The 13,533-nt window shown below is 33.4% G+C and overlaps 1 protein-coding gene across 7 annotated transcripts in view; it reads right to left on the bottom strand.

The window, feature by feature from the left end:
* SENP6 (SUMO specific peptidase 6) overlaps nucleotides 1-13,533 on the bottom strand; it is a 116,923-nt gene that overhangs the window by 35,454 nt on the left and 67,936 nt on the right. For 6 of the 7 annotated variants that reach the window (XM_086707257.1, XM_086707260.1, XM_086707258.1 and 3 more), the window contains 3 exons: nucleotides 10,816-11,113; nucleotides 4,881-5,113; nucleotides 1,927-2,097 (listed from right to left, as the gene is read on the bottom strand). In XM_086707257.1, the coding sequence (XP_086563383.1) occupies nucleotides 1,927-2,097; nucleotides 4,881-5,113; nucleotides 10,816-11,113 (702 nt within the window). The remainder of the gene's footprint in view (nucleotides 1-1,926; nucleotides 2,098-4,880; nucleotides 5,114-10,815; nucleotides 11,114-13,533) is intronic. The other variant, XM_086707263.1, reaches the window with a different exon arrangement.

The raw sequence follows: 13,533 nt of genomic DNA, 5'->3' as shown, positions 1-13,533 counted from the left end.
GTGAACACATTCTATATTACATATACTGCCTTTTACTTCTTAAAGTAAATCCATGAAGTTAATTTTCTTTACTAAATCATACATACACTAACCTATAATTTTCATATAAAAAAATTTTTCATTCTGATTTTAATGTTATGTAGGTTTTTTTAAAGTAATCTCTACGCTCAATGTGGGGCTCAAACTCACAACCTCAAGATCAAGAATCGCATGCTCTACTGACTGAGTCAGCCAGGCCCCCGAATGCAGTTCTTGATAGCTAGCCTTGAGACCAAATGTGCACCTTTCAACTAAATATCTAAAATGCCAGCAAAGCCTTAATTATCATCGTGTAAAGTTCTGATTAACGGTGTCAATGTGGGAAAAAGCCAGAAAACCTATAGGGTGCCCCTGAGAATTTTTGAGCTATTTTGACTTAGAATGACACTTTTGTTAACTGACAGAAACCAGGAAAGATAATCTGTCCTATGAAGACTTGTAACAAAACACAAATTTCATAAATCCTTGACAACCTTGACATATGTTACAATGTTATTGGGTAATAATGGATTGTCTAGTCTATATATAATTTGCTTTAAATCTCTGGAGTACTTCTAGTTTTTAAATGGTGAGAAGCTGGAGTTTTTTGATTAAAAAATACAAAACAAAACAAAACAAAAAACCAACCAACCAACCAACCAACCAAGCAACCAACCAAAAAAACGCAGGACGTCTGGGTAGCCCAGTCAGTTAACTGTCTGACTCTTGATTGTGGCTCAGGTCATGCCCTCACAGTTCCAACCCTGCACTGGGCTCTATGCTAATAGCATAGAGTCGGCTTGTGATTCTCTTCATCCCAATCTCTCTCTCTGCCCCTCCCCCATTTGCACCCCCCCAGTAAAAAAACAAAAATTAAAAATTAAAAAAATTTAGGTTTCACATACCGTTTTGCTCTGATAAGAAATCAAGTCCATATATCATTTTCTCCTATACTAACCTATATATATTTTTTCTTTTTGGCCATATTTGGCCATATTGTATCCTGAAACTATGAATCCTAGAAAATAAATAGCTATTACTTACCATAATTTAAATAGCAACAGTATAACTACCTTTTAACTTTCCTTATGTGGCATAATGTGTTTTCTTAAAGTCACTACTTTATGTCTAAAGAACAGTAATAGGGGACCAGGCTTCAAACAATAGATGAAAACAGACAGTTGGGGACGCCAAGTTAAGCAATCATAAAATAAAAGCTTACAAACTAAGTGTAGTGCTAAACCAAGATTAATTTACCAATAATGTACAGAATACATTAGGAAGAAGAAAAATGATGACTAAGAAATCTGGTTATATTGTATTAAAATTATATTAAAATTTCAAATGCAAAATAAACATTTGAATTAAATTGGTGTCAGCAGAATAACATGGATGACAAGTAAGATAAAGGAACTACAGAAAGTCCTTTGGGCTTCCTGGACACTGAACTAGTCCAAAAGCACAGTGCCTCTTGTGTGATGACTGTATTCCAATAATCTATTTCTAGGAGTCTTAATGCTGCAAGACATTTTTCTACAGACCCCAAAGCTTTTGGATTCATCTTTCTCTCATTATCATTCTTTAAAATACTCTTTTCACGCACTGAGCTGGCATGAGAATAAAACAGTAACATATTAGTTTTCTAACTCAGTGAGAGTAAGTATCTTCTTATGATGGATATGTCACTACCTTGAACATTACATTAGAATTTTTTATCCAACGATTTTTACTGTAAGAAACTATTTATAATTGTCTATATACTCTTAAAGCAATTTGAAATCTTGAAATAATTTTTAATATTCTATTAAATATTTTAATTTATAAGTTTTAAAATATTATATATTAGCCTTAGCCATGTAATTTTGAAAATTATAACTGATACAGTAAAAAGCTTAAGAATGTACTTACAATTACAGGTTCTATTAATAGTCGGAAGAGTGTTCCTACTCGTATACTTCGACAGTTTAAAATGACACTGTCAAAGGAACTTTGGCAGCTTAAAGATACAGGATCAACTAAAGTTTCTTGAGACGTCACTTTACGACGTTTTAGAGGTGTGTTGACAATAGAATTACCAAACTGAAAAAGAAAAAAAATGTTTTCATTTTATAAGCAACTAAAACAAGGTTGAAACTAAGCCGACATATGCAAAGAAGACCCAACATAAAAAACATAATTATCAAAATATTAAAGACTAATTTTACTTCAACAGAGGATGTAAATATTTATTGATTTCATATAACAGAAATCCTTCTTATTTTGTCTAGCTATACTATACTTTACACCTAGTCATTACTTGAAATTACAGTAATAGCATAGCACCAAGAATGTACTTTGGGAAATCAGACTACCTAGGTCCATATCATAGCTATACCACCTTGTAATTATCTGATTTTTAAAACAATAATAACTCCTTTCCTAAACTCCTTTCCTAAAACTCCTTTCCTAAACTAAAATAGATAGAAGAGCATCTATTCAAATGATGTAGAGTATATAAGCAGCTGAGCACAACGCTTCATGCACAGTAAAATGCTGGATAAAAATTAGCTAGTAATAGTGATAGTGGCTGTAATATTTGGATTAAATCAGAAATTCTTTAGAAAACAGATAATTTAGGGGAATGGTTATTTACACTACAAAAAGATTCTTTAACATATTTTAAAATGTACTTAGATTTGTTAAAATTTCAGTCACTTCCACATGCAAATTAATCATAATATAAAATACCATTTTAGGAGTATATAATTTAAATGTAACTAAAGTTACGCTAAAAACTTTACTAATAATTATCACAAGAATAAAACATGATCTTGATAGAAAGTAAGAAAAAAACAAAACCACTGCATAGAGACAGGCACTATTCTCCCACTGTCCCTCTAGAAACATTTCCATGATCTATGGTATAGGTAAAAATATGTATTAAAATATTATATATGTATATATACCTATATCTCTACAACTGTGCACACACACACACACACACATTTATTTCTCAACACTGAGTTTTCAGGCTCATTAACAGATTAATCATGAATATTTCCCCAAATTATTAACAGAAACCTAGTAAAGAGGTTTAAAAGCTTTTTCAGTTTCAGAATTATTTCTTGAAATAAAATGTCATTTAGCTCAATAATAAAATTGGTAATTATAAGAGCTGCTCCAGTTGAATCCAAAGTGGAGAGACTGAGTCTAGAAACGAGTGGTCCACATCTTTCCCAAGGAGCCTCTAAAAGAGCACTGAGAAACTCTTACTATTCACTGTGCCAGTTTGAAAACTGTTCACTCACAAACTCCATCGTATGGAAATCCATTATTTATTTAACTGAACCCTTCTATGCTGGACATGTGAGTTCTTTCTGATCTTACCCCATGACAACACTATTCTCCTCCAAGCATTTTTGCTGCTCAATCATGGGTGGGTGTGTGTGTGTGTGTGTGTGTATAAACTAATGCCTAATTGCCCTCTAGCATACCTATACCAATTTACACACCCAACACTCTATTTCTCCAACACTAACCAAAATTACAGACTATTATATACTTTAAAAATTTTCAACAATCTGACAGTTAACAAAATGTATTTTAATTTCATTTTCAGTACTTCACTACATTGTAAAAACTCTATTCATTTCCTTTATTCATTTTTCTATGGTTTGCTTCTATAAAGGACCAACTCACACTTTGTCACACAGTTCACTGTTTCCCCCACTCACATCTACCCATCAAATTCAGTTTATAGTATTTTGGTACAGTGTTCTGTACTTTCCATTTAATAATATATATTCATCTCTTTATTTACTATTTTTGCTTGCACTGAAATACTTGGAAAGGCATTCCCAAGATTATATTAAAAATATTAGTCCATATTTCTTCTATCATCATACTTTATTTTTCCATTTTAACAACTGAGTATGTATTTTTCCATATTTTATCTATACTGATAACAATTCCTAACATTTACACACATACATAATTTTTTTTTTTTTTAAAGTTTGTTTTGAGAGAGAGAGTGTAAGCACATGCACGCAAGCAGGGGAGGAGTAGAGAGAGAGAGAATCCCAAGCAGGCTCTGCATTGACAGCCCCCAATGGAGGGCTTGATCTCACAAACTGTTGAGACCATGACCTGAGCCAAAATGAAGAGTAAGGATGTTTGGAACACCTGGGGAGCTCAAGTCAGTTGAGCGCCCAACTCTTGATGTCAACTTAGGTCATGATTTCAGGGTCATGGGATCCTGCACTCAATGAGGATTCTACTCCACCTGCTTGGGATTCTCTCTCTCTCTCTCTCTCTCTCTCTCTCTCTCTCTCCCCCTCTGGCCCTCCCCTGCATTTGTACGTTCTCTCTAAATAAATAAATAAATACACACATACACAAAATATAAAATAACATAACAAGAGTGGGACAGTTAACCAACTGAGCCACCCAGGCACCCACACACGTTAATTTTTTAACATGTATGTTTTTTATTTTTTTAAAAAGTTCTTCATAAAAAAGAAAATATGCATGTATTTCTGTACCTTAGTATTCCTCCTACCAGCACCATAGAAATCCTAAAAGTCAGTGATATAGCTTCTTCCTGTCCACCAGATTATACAAGAGTATGTGTTTATATTTCACTTGTAAGGTTGGTGTTTTTTCTTCGTTTTGAAATTTTTTACACTTTAAGCTTTTAGTTTAATAGAAATGTTTTTGCATGTTTTAATGTTCTTTTAAATAAACTTCCAAGTGGTATTTTAAGCCCCACTTAATAAATAATTCTTTTTCTCCTTAAGATACTGTCAAATTACCCTCCAAAAAAAAATTTACATCCCAAAGGGGAGAGCCAATCTGAGTAGAAGGTCAATAAATGTGAAAAGTACCTGGTCTTTCATTCTTGCTTTTCTTGGCAATGTAACTGTATTTAACTCTGAATCTGCTGGAATGCTTCTTAGTTCATGCTCTACTCTACAGATATTTTCATTTAGTGCTGCTTCTACTTTTCCAGTGGATGGTGCTGGGGAAGAACATGCTGAATCAGCAGGTTGAGGAGATACGCTTTCTCTTCTGTTAGTCCTGTCATTGTCATCATCATCATCATCACTGGACAAAATGACTATAAAGAAAATGTTAAATACTTCAGGTATTTCATTTCTGTCAGTTAATGGGAAATATACCAAATTTGCTTTGGATCTCTTCTAGAACCAAGATTAATAAAAATGAAAGAAGACACAATCCATTCTATCTGATGAAAAGTTAAATTTGAAGACAATTAGAAATGAAGAAAGGATAAGAACTGGCATTTTTTATATAGACTTACAAATATGAAAGTATTCTATAGTCCATTACCATCACCCACACAAGATATACACCCAAGTTACAGCAAAATTTAACCATATGTCATAGATCTATTTCAGAGTTCTAGAAAGTCTCAAGTATAAAGATAACCTGCACAGAAACTGTGCACAAAATAGCATGCATTGTAAATGTGTGTGAAACTCCATGTGACCAAATAATTTTATTTTACATAGGAAATCACTAAAATTGTAATTGGTCCTTAGGAGAACATGAACCAGTGTCAAATTGCTCAGTAAATTCTGTGGAGTAAATGAATGTGGACCTGAAAAGACATTAATGAAGGGAATTTGCTCTTATATCTTCTACGTGAGTAGAATAATGATATTGGATCTTAACAAACCCATCTTTATATCATAATTTCCGCAAGCCACCCACAATGCACTTGACTCAAGTCCTAACCCTTTTATGGTTTATAAATGTATATAATCTGGCCATTGCCTACTTCTCCAACTTTCTCATACTGCTCCATTTCTCCCTCTTTATGCACCAAGCACATCATCCATTTATTTTGTTCCTCAAACATCAAAGTTTGATTTTGTCTGGATTGCAATTCCCCTAACACTTTGCATTTTGGTCATTAAATATTAGCTTTTTGATTCATTACCCAATCTAAAGGAAGCAAATAGTTGGCTTATTCACAACAACTGATACAAATTTTCTGTTGTTTTTTGTTTTCTGTTGTTAGATGTTTACTTGCTCTCTCCCCACTACATATAAACTATGAGATCATTGCCTTGTCCACTGCTATACTCCCAGTCTAAAACTGCCTGGGGAAGAAAACAATTCAAAAATCATGTGTTGGAAGAACACATAAACTTGAAGACGCATTTTTCTTTTTTAGAAACCCACATGTAAATGTTTAGTTACTAAATATGCCCCAGAGAGGCATCATTCCCATCACCATTTACCTGTCTTTTTTATTTTGTTATCTAGTCTCGGAAGCAAATGCTAAAGCTGGATCTTTTTCAGAACTGTTATTTTATTAACAGAAAATCTAACATGCCAGATTACAAGATCTAAATACATTTATACACATTTGAAAGTTAGGGTTCTGTAACTTACTATTTGCCTCTGTGAAATTAGGGACAAAAATAGTACCTATTGCAAAGGACCTGTTATGAGAACAAATGATTTAATACGTAAAAGATTTGGCACAATGCCTGACATATGTAAGCTTTAAAAAAGTTCATGAACTGCTTTATTTATGAAAAACCATACAGAAATATATTATATATGAATATATATTACGGGGGAAGTCTACTGTTCTATTGACAATTATTTTTATGGTGCTTAAGGGACATTACAACATCTATATGTACTTTAAAACTTAAAGCCCCAAAGCTGCAACAGATAGAATTGTACTATATACCTCTTGTTTTAGTAACTTAACATAAATGCGGATTATGCTCAATGTCACCATAATTTGAAAGGAAATGAGAAGTGTGCAAAGACAACAAACATATACTTAAAAAGCTGGTCTCATAGCTGCTTTCATTCTGTATATAGAATACATCCTATGTAATATATAAGATTCTGCATCAGGGTCTATGATGGACTGAACTGTGTCCCCTCAAAATTCATATGTTAAAGCTCTAACCCTCACTGTGACTATATTTGGAAATAGAGCTGATAAGAAGGTAATAAAGATTAAATGAGTTCATAAAGGTGAGGCCTTAATCTAATAGGACTGATGTCCTTATAAGAAAAAGAAATGCAGAGATTTCTCTCTCTCTCTCTCTCTCTCTCTCTCTCTCTCTGTGGAAGCACAGAAGATGGGCCATGTAAGGACACAGTGAAGAGGCACCTGTCTACAAAGTGATGGCACCTTGATCTTGGACTTCCAGCCTTCAGAACTGTGAGAAAATAAATTTCTGTTATTTAAACTACTTGGTTTATGGTACTCTGTTAATGGGAACTCAAGCAGATTAATATAGGGTCTTTGTACTTACATTCCAACCTTATTTCCATACATATCAGCATGTCTTTCTCCTTACTTCGTTTTGGGCTCTATTCAAAAGTTACTTTATCAGAAGTGCCTATTTTACCACCTTTTTAAAATAGCACCCTTCTTCATCTTGACATCTAACAATTAGCACTCTCTATTCCCTGGACCTGCTTCACTTTTCTATACAGAATTTATCACCACTACTTCAGACACTGTACATTTTATTATTTGACCACCCAAGACATAAGAGAAGTTTCATGAAAATAAACTATTTTAATAGGAACACGAATTTAAGAATAATTAACTATACAAGGAAAACAAGACTTTGAACCAGAAAAATCTGCTTTTTAGAGTCTAAACTCCAACAGTCCTTATGTATATAATAATATTGAGAATTTAATCTTCTTAATCATGGGTTGCCTCGTTAATAAAATGGGATATATCTGTACCTACCTCACGTTATAATAATTTTTACAATAAACTAAACTTGGTTAGTGTATATACCTTTACCACAAAGTAAGGCATGTAAGCATTCAATAAATGATATTTTTTATTACTAGTATAAAATGTCCTTAAAACATATTTTTCCATGGACTTTAATAGAAAATACTTAGTCTTCAATTGTTTTGTTTGTTCATTTTTTGAGCAAGGAAGGGGAACAAATTTATGTCTTACAGTTTTAATGCATGGTTGATATGGTCCTAGATTAAGTTCTGAATAGTAAACTACTCAAGCCACTTCAAAACCACATGAATTTATTGTTTTTTAACTTAATCACATTAGCCTTAAGTTCCAGTTCTCTCATCCTAGAAACTTCATCAGGATGGTATAGCATTTGGCTCAGTAATAGTACCCAGTAACTAATAAGTAAGTTTTCTTCATATCTAACCATAAAATTGTAAAACCTTCACTATTAGGAAAGATTTAAATTATTTTAACAATATTTAATATCGCACTGATAAAACACTAAAATGTACTGTAAAATATTCATCAAATACTAACATCATCATAGTATCATAACAGATGTGTTTGTTGGCTGATACCTATCACAGTTATAATTTTTTTCATAGTTCTTTTTGAAAAATAAGCTAATGCACTGTTATGAGCTAAGGTTTGCTTTTTTTTTTTTTAAGTTTATTTATTTAAGTAATTTCTTTACCCATTGTGGGGCTTGAACTCATGACCCCAAAATCAAGAGTTGCATACTCTCCCAACTGAGCCAGGTAGGGGCCGCTGAGCTAAGGTTTTTCTATTGAACTGAATTAAAATAGAACTTGACATATTTCTCAGATTAAAATTTTTTTTTTATTTTTAGGGGCACCTGGGTGGCTCAGTCGGTTAAGTGTCTGACTTTGGCTCAAGTAATGATTTTGTAATTCGTGAGTTCGAGCCCCACGTCAGGCTCTGTGCTCATAGCTCAGAGCCTGGAGCCTGCTTCAGATTCTGTATCTCCCTCTCTCTCTCTTCCCCTCCCCCACTCACGTTCCCGTGTGCTCTTTCTCTCAAAAATAAATACACGTTAAAAAAAGTAAAATCTACTTTAAGAAAAAAATTTTTATGTCACCCCCTTTCATTTACCAGTTTTCAGAGTAATGATTTGGAACCTAAGCAACCTCCAAAGGTAACCAACTGGGCGCTTTTTTTCTTTTGGGGGAGTAGGGAGATGATATCATTGCGAGCTAAAAAAAAAAACAATTTAATATATTTGGCATATTTCAATAAATAGCAGTTATGAAACCTTTTGTGACTCATACAGTCACATTACTGGTCAATAGGAGCCCTTTCATTTTAGCTCCTGTGTCTTTTGACATGTCCACAGTAGTTTTTGACTGCTTCCATGCTTCCTGATATGAGTAAATGATCTAGATTTATCTCATACACTCCTGCTCCAGACCTGGAGTCAGCCATTTCTCTGAGGAGTTCTACTTATTTTTAGTGAGAAGTAGTATTCAAAAACACAAATATGGGAAATAGAATTGTTCACTTCTATCTAAGAGAATATATATAATAATTTCATGCCAGTCTCTCCAATCCAAGTTTAAAATTATGAGATTGTTACTTCTTTGACTTTACTTTTGAATTCCTTTGCTCTAACACTGAAAATCTTGGATTCTGGAGATAATAATAAAATTGCTTATTTGTTTTATCGATATATGTGTTTAAAAATAACAGTACAAAAAATAGCAATACCAATATTAACAGTATGACTGAATGCACTTAGAATTTCTTTGCAATTCTGTTTGACCTTAAAATATATCACATTAGGAATGCATAGCCACAGTATTATTTTAATTTAAATTCATTTGAAATAATTCTTCTGTGTGTTCAAGCCACCAACCAGATATATAATTAGGTTCATTAGTTTCATCTTGGTTTTGATTTTTTTAAATTTCCTATTTAATTTTGCTTTATAATCATGTAAAACATTTACATGGTTCTCAAGTCAAATCTACAAAAAAGGTATGTTTGGAGATATCCGGCATCTATCCCTAATTCCTACACTGTTTCCTCCCTTCTAACCAATTATTTTTAAAATTAGTTTTTAGTGTATCTTTCTTTTAAAAAAAAATCCCCTATATTCATTCTCCCACCTTCACAAACAAAGGGTAGCACATTATCTACTGTGATCTGTACTTTGCTTTATTCATGTTATTAAAGATCTTAAAACTCACTCTATAGAATATTAAATGAGATCTTTCTCTCCTCTTACAGCTATGTACACTATAGTTTATTCAACTACTCCCTGTTTCTAATCTTCACTACTTATTACAAACAGTATTGCATTTCATATACACACATATATCTACAGGTAAAAAAAAAGACTTAGGGGAAAATGGGGTGCCTGGGTGGTTCAGTTGGTTGAGCGTCTGACTCCTGGTTTCAGCTCAGGTCACGATCTCACACTTCAAGGGTTTGAGCCTCATGTCAGGCTCCATGCTGACCGTGTGGGGCCTGCTTGGGATTCTTCCTCTCTCTCTGCCCCTACTCTGCTCATTCTCACTCTCTTTCTCAAAGTAAATAAATAAACTTAAAAAAAAAAAAAAAGATTTAAGGGAAGAGTAAATGTGGTAAGAGAACTAATTTTCTCTTTGAGTTCTTTCTACATGTCAAACACTTTATTTACTGGGCTATGGTAGGCACTTTATATGTTACTTCATTTACTTCCTCAAAAACCCTATCAGGCAGAAAATAATCCATTTACAAATCAGAGAGATTAAATGAACTGGACCAAAGTTAGAAAGTTGGGCATAACTGGCACTTGACCTAAGACCGGGGTCAAGGTCTGTGCTCCCCCCACCTCCCCACTATTTAAGATGGATGGGGTGAAAACAAAGTCAGTTATTATTTTCCAACTACATGGACAGTTTTAATCATCTACCCAAAGAACATGTTATATAACTGACACAAATACCTATTAAAACTATACTTCTCAAATATGCTCATGCTCACATTAAAAACATATGTAAAAAATACTGGATTGATATAAATAATACTAAAGGGAGTAAAATACTTACTTGGATCATTTAGGTCTGACAGGCTTGTTTTCCTTTCTTTCAGGTTTGTGAGTTTGGCTACTTTTGCCCTAGGTAAAATGACTTTCCCATTAGTCTGCAAATAATTCTGTCTACTATCATCACAATTCACAATAATATCAACTGGAATCTTTCCCAGACTGTTGCCATAAAACTTCTTGGATGATAATGCTGTGTTTTGTGACTTCTGTCCTCCAGAATTCTGATGAATTGATGTTCTTAATAATGGTCCAGTAGATTCACTCAAAGTTATAGCTTGTCTGCAATTTCTTTGCACATCCTTAGGAAAAAGAATACCACAACTTTGGCATTTTGTCTGATTTTCCTTTTCTTTTCCACATTTTGGACAATACCCACACTGGTTAGAAACCTTAAGTTCCAAAAGAATAAAAAAATCAAAAGACTTTGGCATTTTATTTCAACATTATGGAATAAAAAATAAGATATCAAAATTAAGTCTCTCACTCCACATCATCATCACCATGGCTGCCAAAAAATCCTGAATACATCATGTTACTTGGGATTTAGCATCAGGATGCTGGAAGCAATTTTCAGGACCATCTAATCCAGCAATCCTTACGTTGGACCATGTACACTACTTAAGGGCTATATAAAGATTTTCTATGGCATAGAGAACGTAAATAATCTTAAGGGAATCAACATCTAAAATTCTCAATTTCCACATATCATTCCAAAACCTGACTTGATTATGCCTCTGATGTCAAGCTATCTCCTGCCAGAATTGTTCTCCTACTTAAAAAAACAAAACACTTCCATTTGAAATATTACAATGGTGCATTGCCCTGGAGTATAAAAACCACCAAACCAAACCAAAGGATAATTTAAATGTTGGAAAAAAGAATCAATTTTAAACACTGGTTAACAAAAACTTTTACAAGACAACTGATTTCTAAGACAGTGCTTCAAAAATATTTTAAGGAAGGCCTAGTGTAGGTTACAATTGTGAGATTATTAAAAATGTTTCTTGATAGTAGAGCTTCCTGTGATTTGGGGCATATAATTTAGAAGAAGTTTAAGGATTATTTTCATACTCATGTACTTATGTGAAAAAGGTTCTTTAGCACTTAGATCTTTAAGAAGCAAAAATATGAATAGATGTTGAATTGTCTCACTATGCCCAGCATAATATTTATTCATACACACAGGAAGTAGTTGAAAAAAACAATCAGTATCTCTAATTAAAACATGCATTTCCAATAATTTTATGTCAAATAACTTATCAAACTTTATAACATATAGTTTTAATCAAGTGTGCTATTAATAACAGAAATAACTCAATCAAAAATAAATTTAACACTTTGAGTCTTATATAATAGGAAATAAGTGGATAAATACTTCTGACAGTGAAATAATAGAAAGAAATAGTAATTATCAAGTGTTATAGTATTTGTATGTTACCAGATCCATGTATGAGGAGAGTGATTTAACCACTCTCTATTTTAAAATGTTACTCTTTTGGGGCACCAACTGGCTCAGTCAGTTGGGCATCTGATCTTGGTTTCGGCTCAGGTCATGATCTTACAGTTTGTAGGTTCGAGCCCCACAGTGGGCTCTGTGCTGGCAGCATGGAGCCTGCTTGGAATCCTCTCTCTCCCTCTCTGCCCCTTCCCAGCTTGCGTTTTCTCTCTCTCAAAAATAATAAAATAAAATGTTACTCTTTTCACTGTGTCAACTATTACATCCTATGTAACCATTTAATCTTGAAACAAAAAATGTTCAATGTCAACTTAAAAATATGTAAGAGAATGTATAGTTGTTTAAAATTTTTTAAATCTTTTAGGTGACAGAAGTCATCAAGTAGTTGTAGGAGGAACATGTTGTATAAACATAAATTTCAAAATTCACTGAGCTAAAAGCTTAAGTTCTGGACATCTTATTCTATGTAAATTTATACCTTAAATACACTTAGGAAATTGTCTAAAGACCACTGGTCTAGTCTTATCTTCTTGTTTTAAACAAGGGAAAACTGACAAAAACTGTTTCCCTTGTCTTACATGACTCATAACAGAGCCATTCTATCAAACCATGTTATCTATTCAAGGATCTACCCCAGATAACAAAGAATGAATCCAAGCTTCAACCAAGGCAAAGCTGAACTTAGAACATTGTTCACTATCACAGCATATGTAGATTATAAAAAAAAAAAAAAGAACATGTCTCTTTCTCTGCCAATACATAGCAGAATTCTGTTAAACTATTTGTGGAGTCTAGGTATAAGGAATTTTTTTCTCATACCACTTGTGATAGTGCCCTGTGTATTTAGGATGTATAGTTAACAGGTGAACTACGCAAACAACTCGTTAGACACAAATATGGGACAGATTATCTACCTCTCGAATTTTAGCCTATTGTCAATAAGGGAAAGAAATACTAGTATAGTTAACCCTTGAACAACACAGGTTTGAACAGCATAGGTCCACTTACATGACAATATTTTTTGATAAATACAGTACTGTAAATGTTATTTTATCTTCCTTATTATTTTCTCAACATGTACTTTTCTCTAGCTTACCTTACAGTAAGAATACAGTATACAGAGGCACCTGGGTGGCTCAGTTGGTTAAGCGTCTGACCTCAGCTCAGGTCATGATCTCATGGTTTGTGGGTTCAAACCCTGCATAAGGCTCTGTGCTGACAGCTCAGAGCCTGGAGCCTGCTTTGGATTGTTCCCCTCTCTCT

Source organism: Puma concolor, chromosome B2 (assembly GCF_028749965.1).
Source record: "Puma concolor isolate L17-30 chromosome B2, mPumCon1.1.hap2, whole genome shotgun sequence".
In the NCBI taxonomy this organism is placed as follows: domain Eukaryota; kingdom Metazoa; phylum Chordata; class Mammalia; order Carnivora; family Felidae; genus Puma; species Puma concolor.
This window is presented reverse-complemented; position numbering and strand designations above follow the sequence as displayed.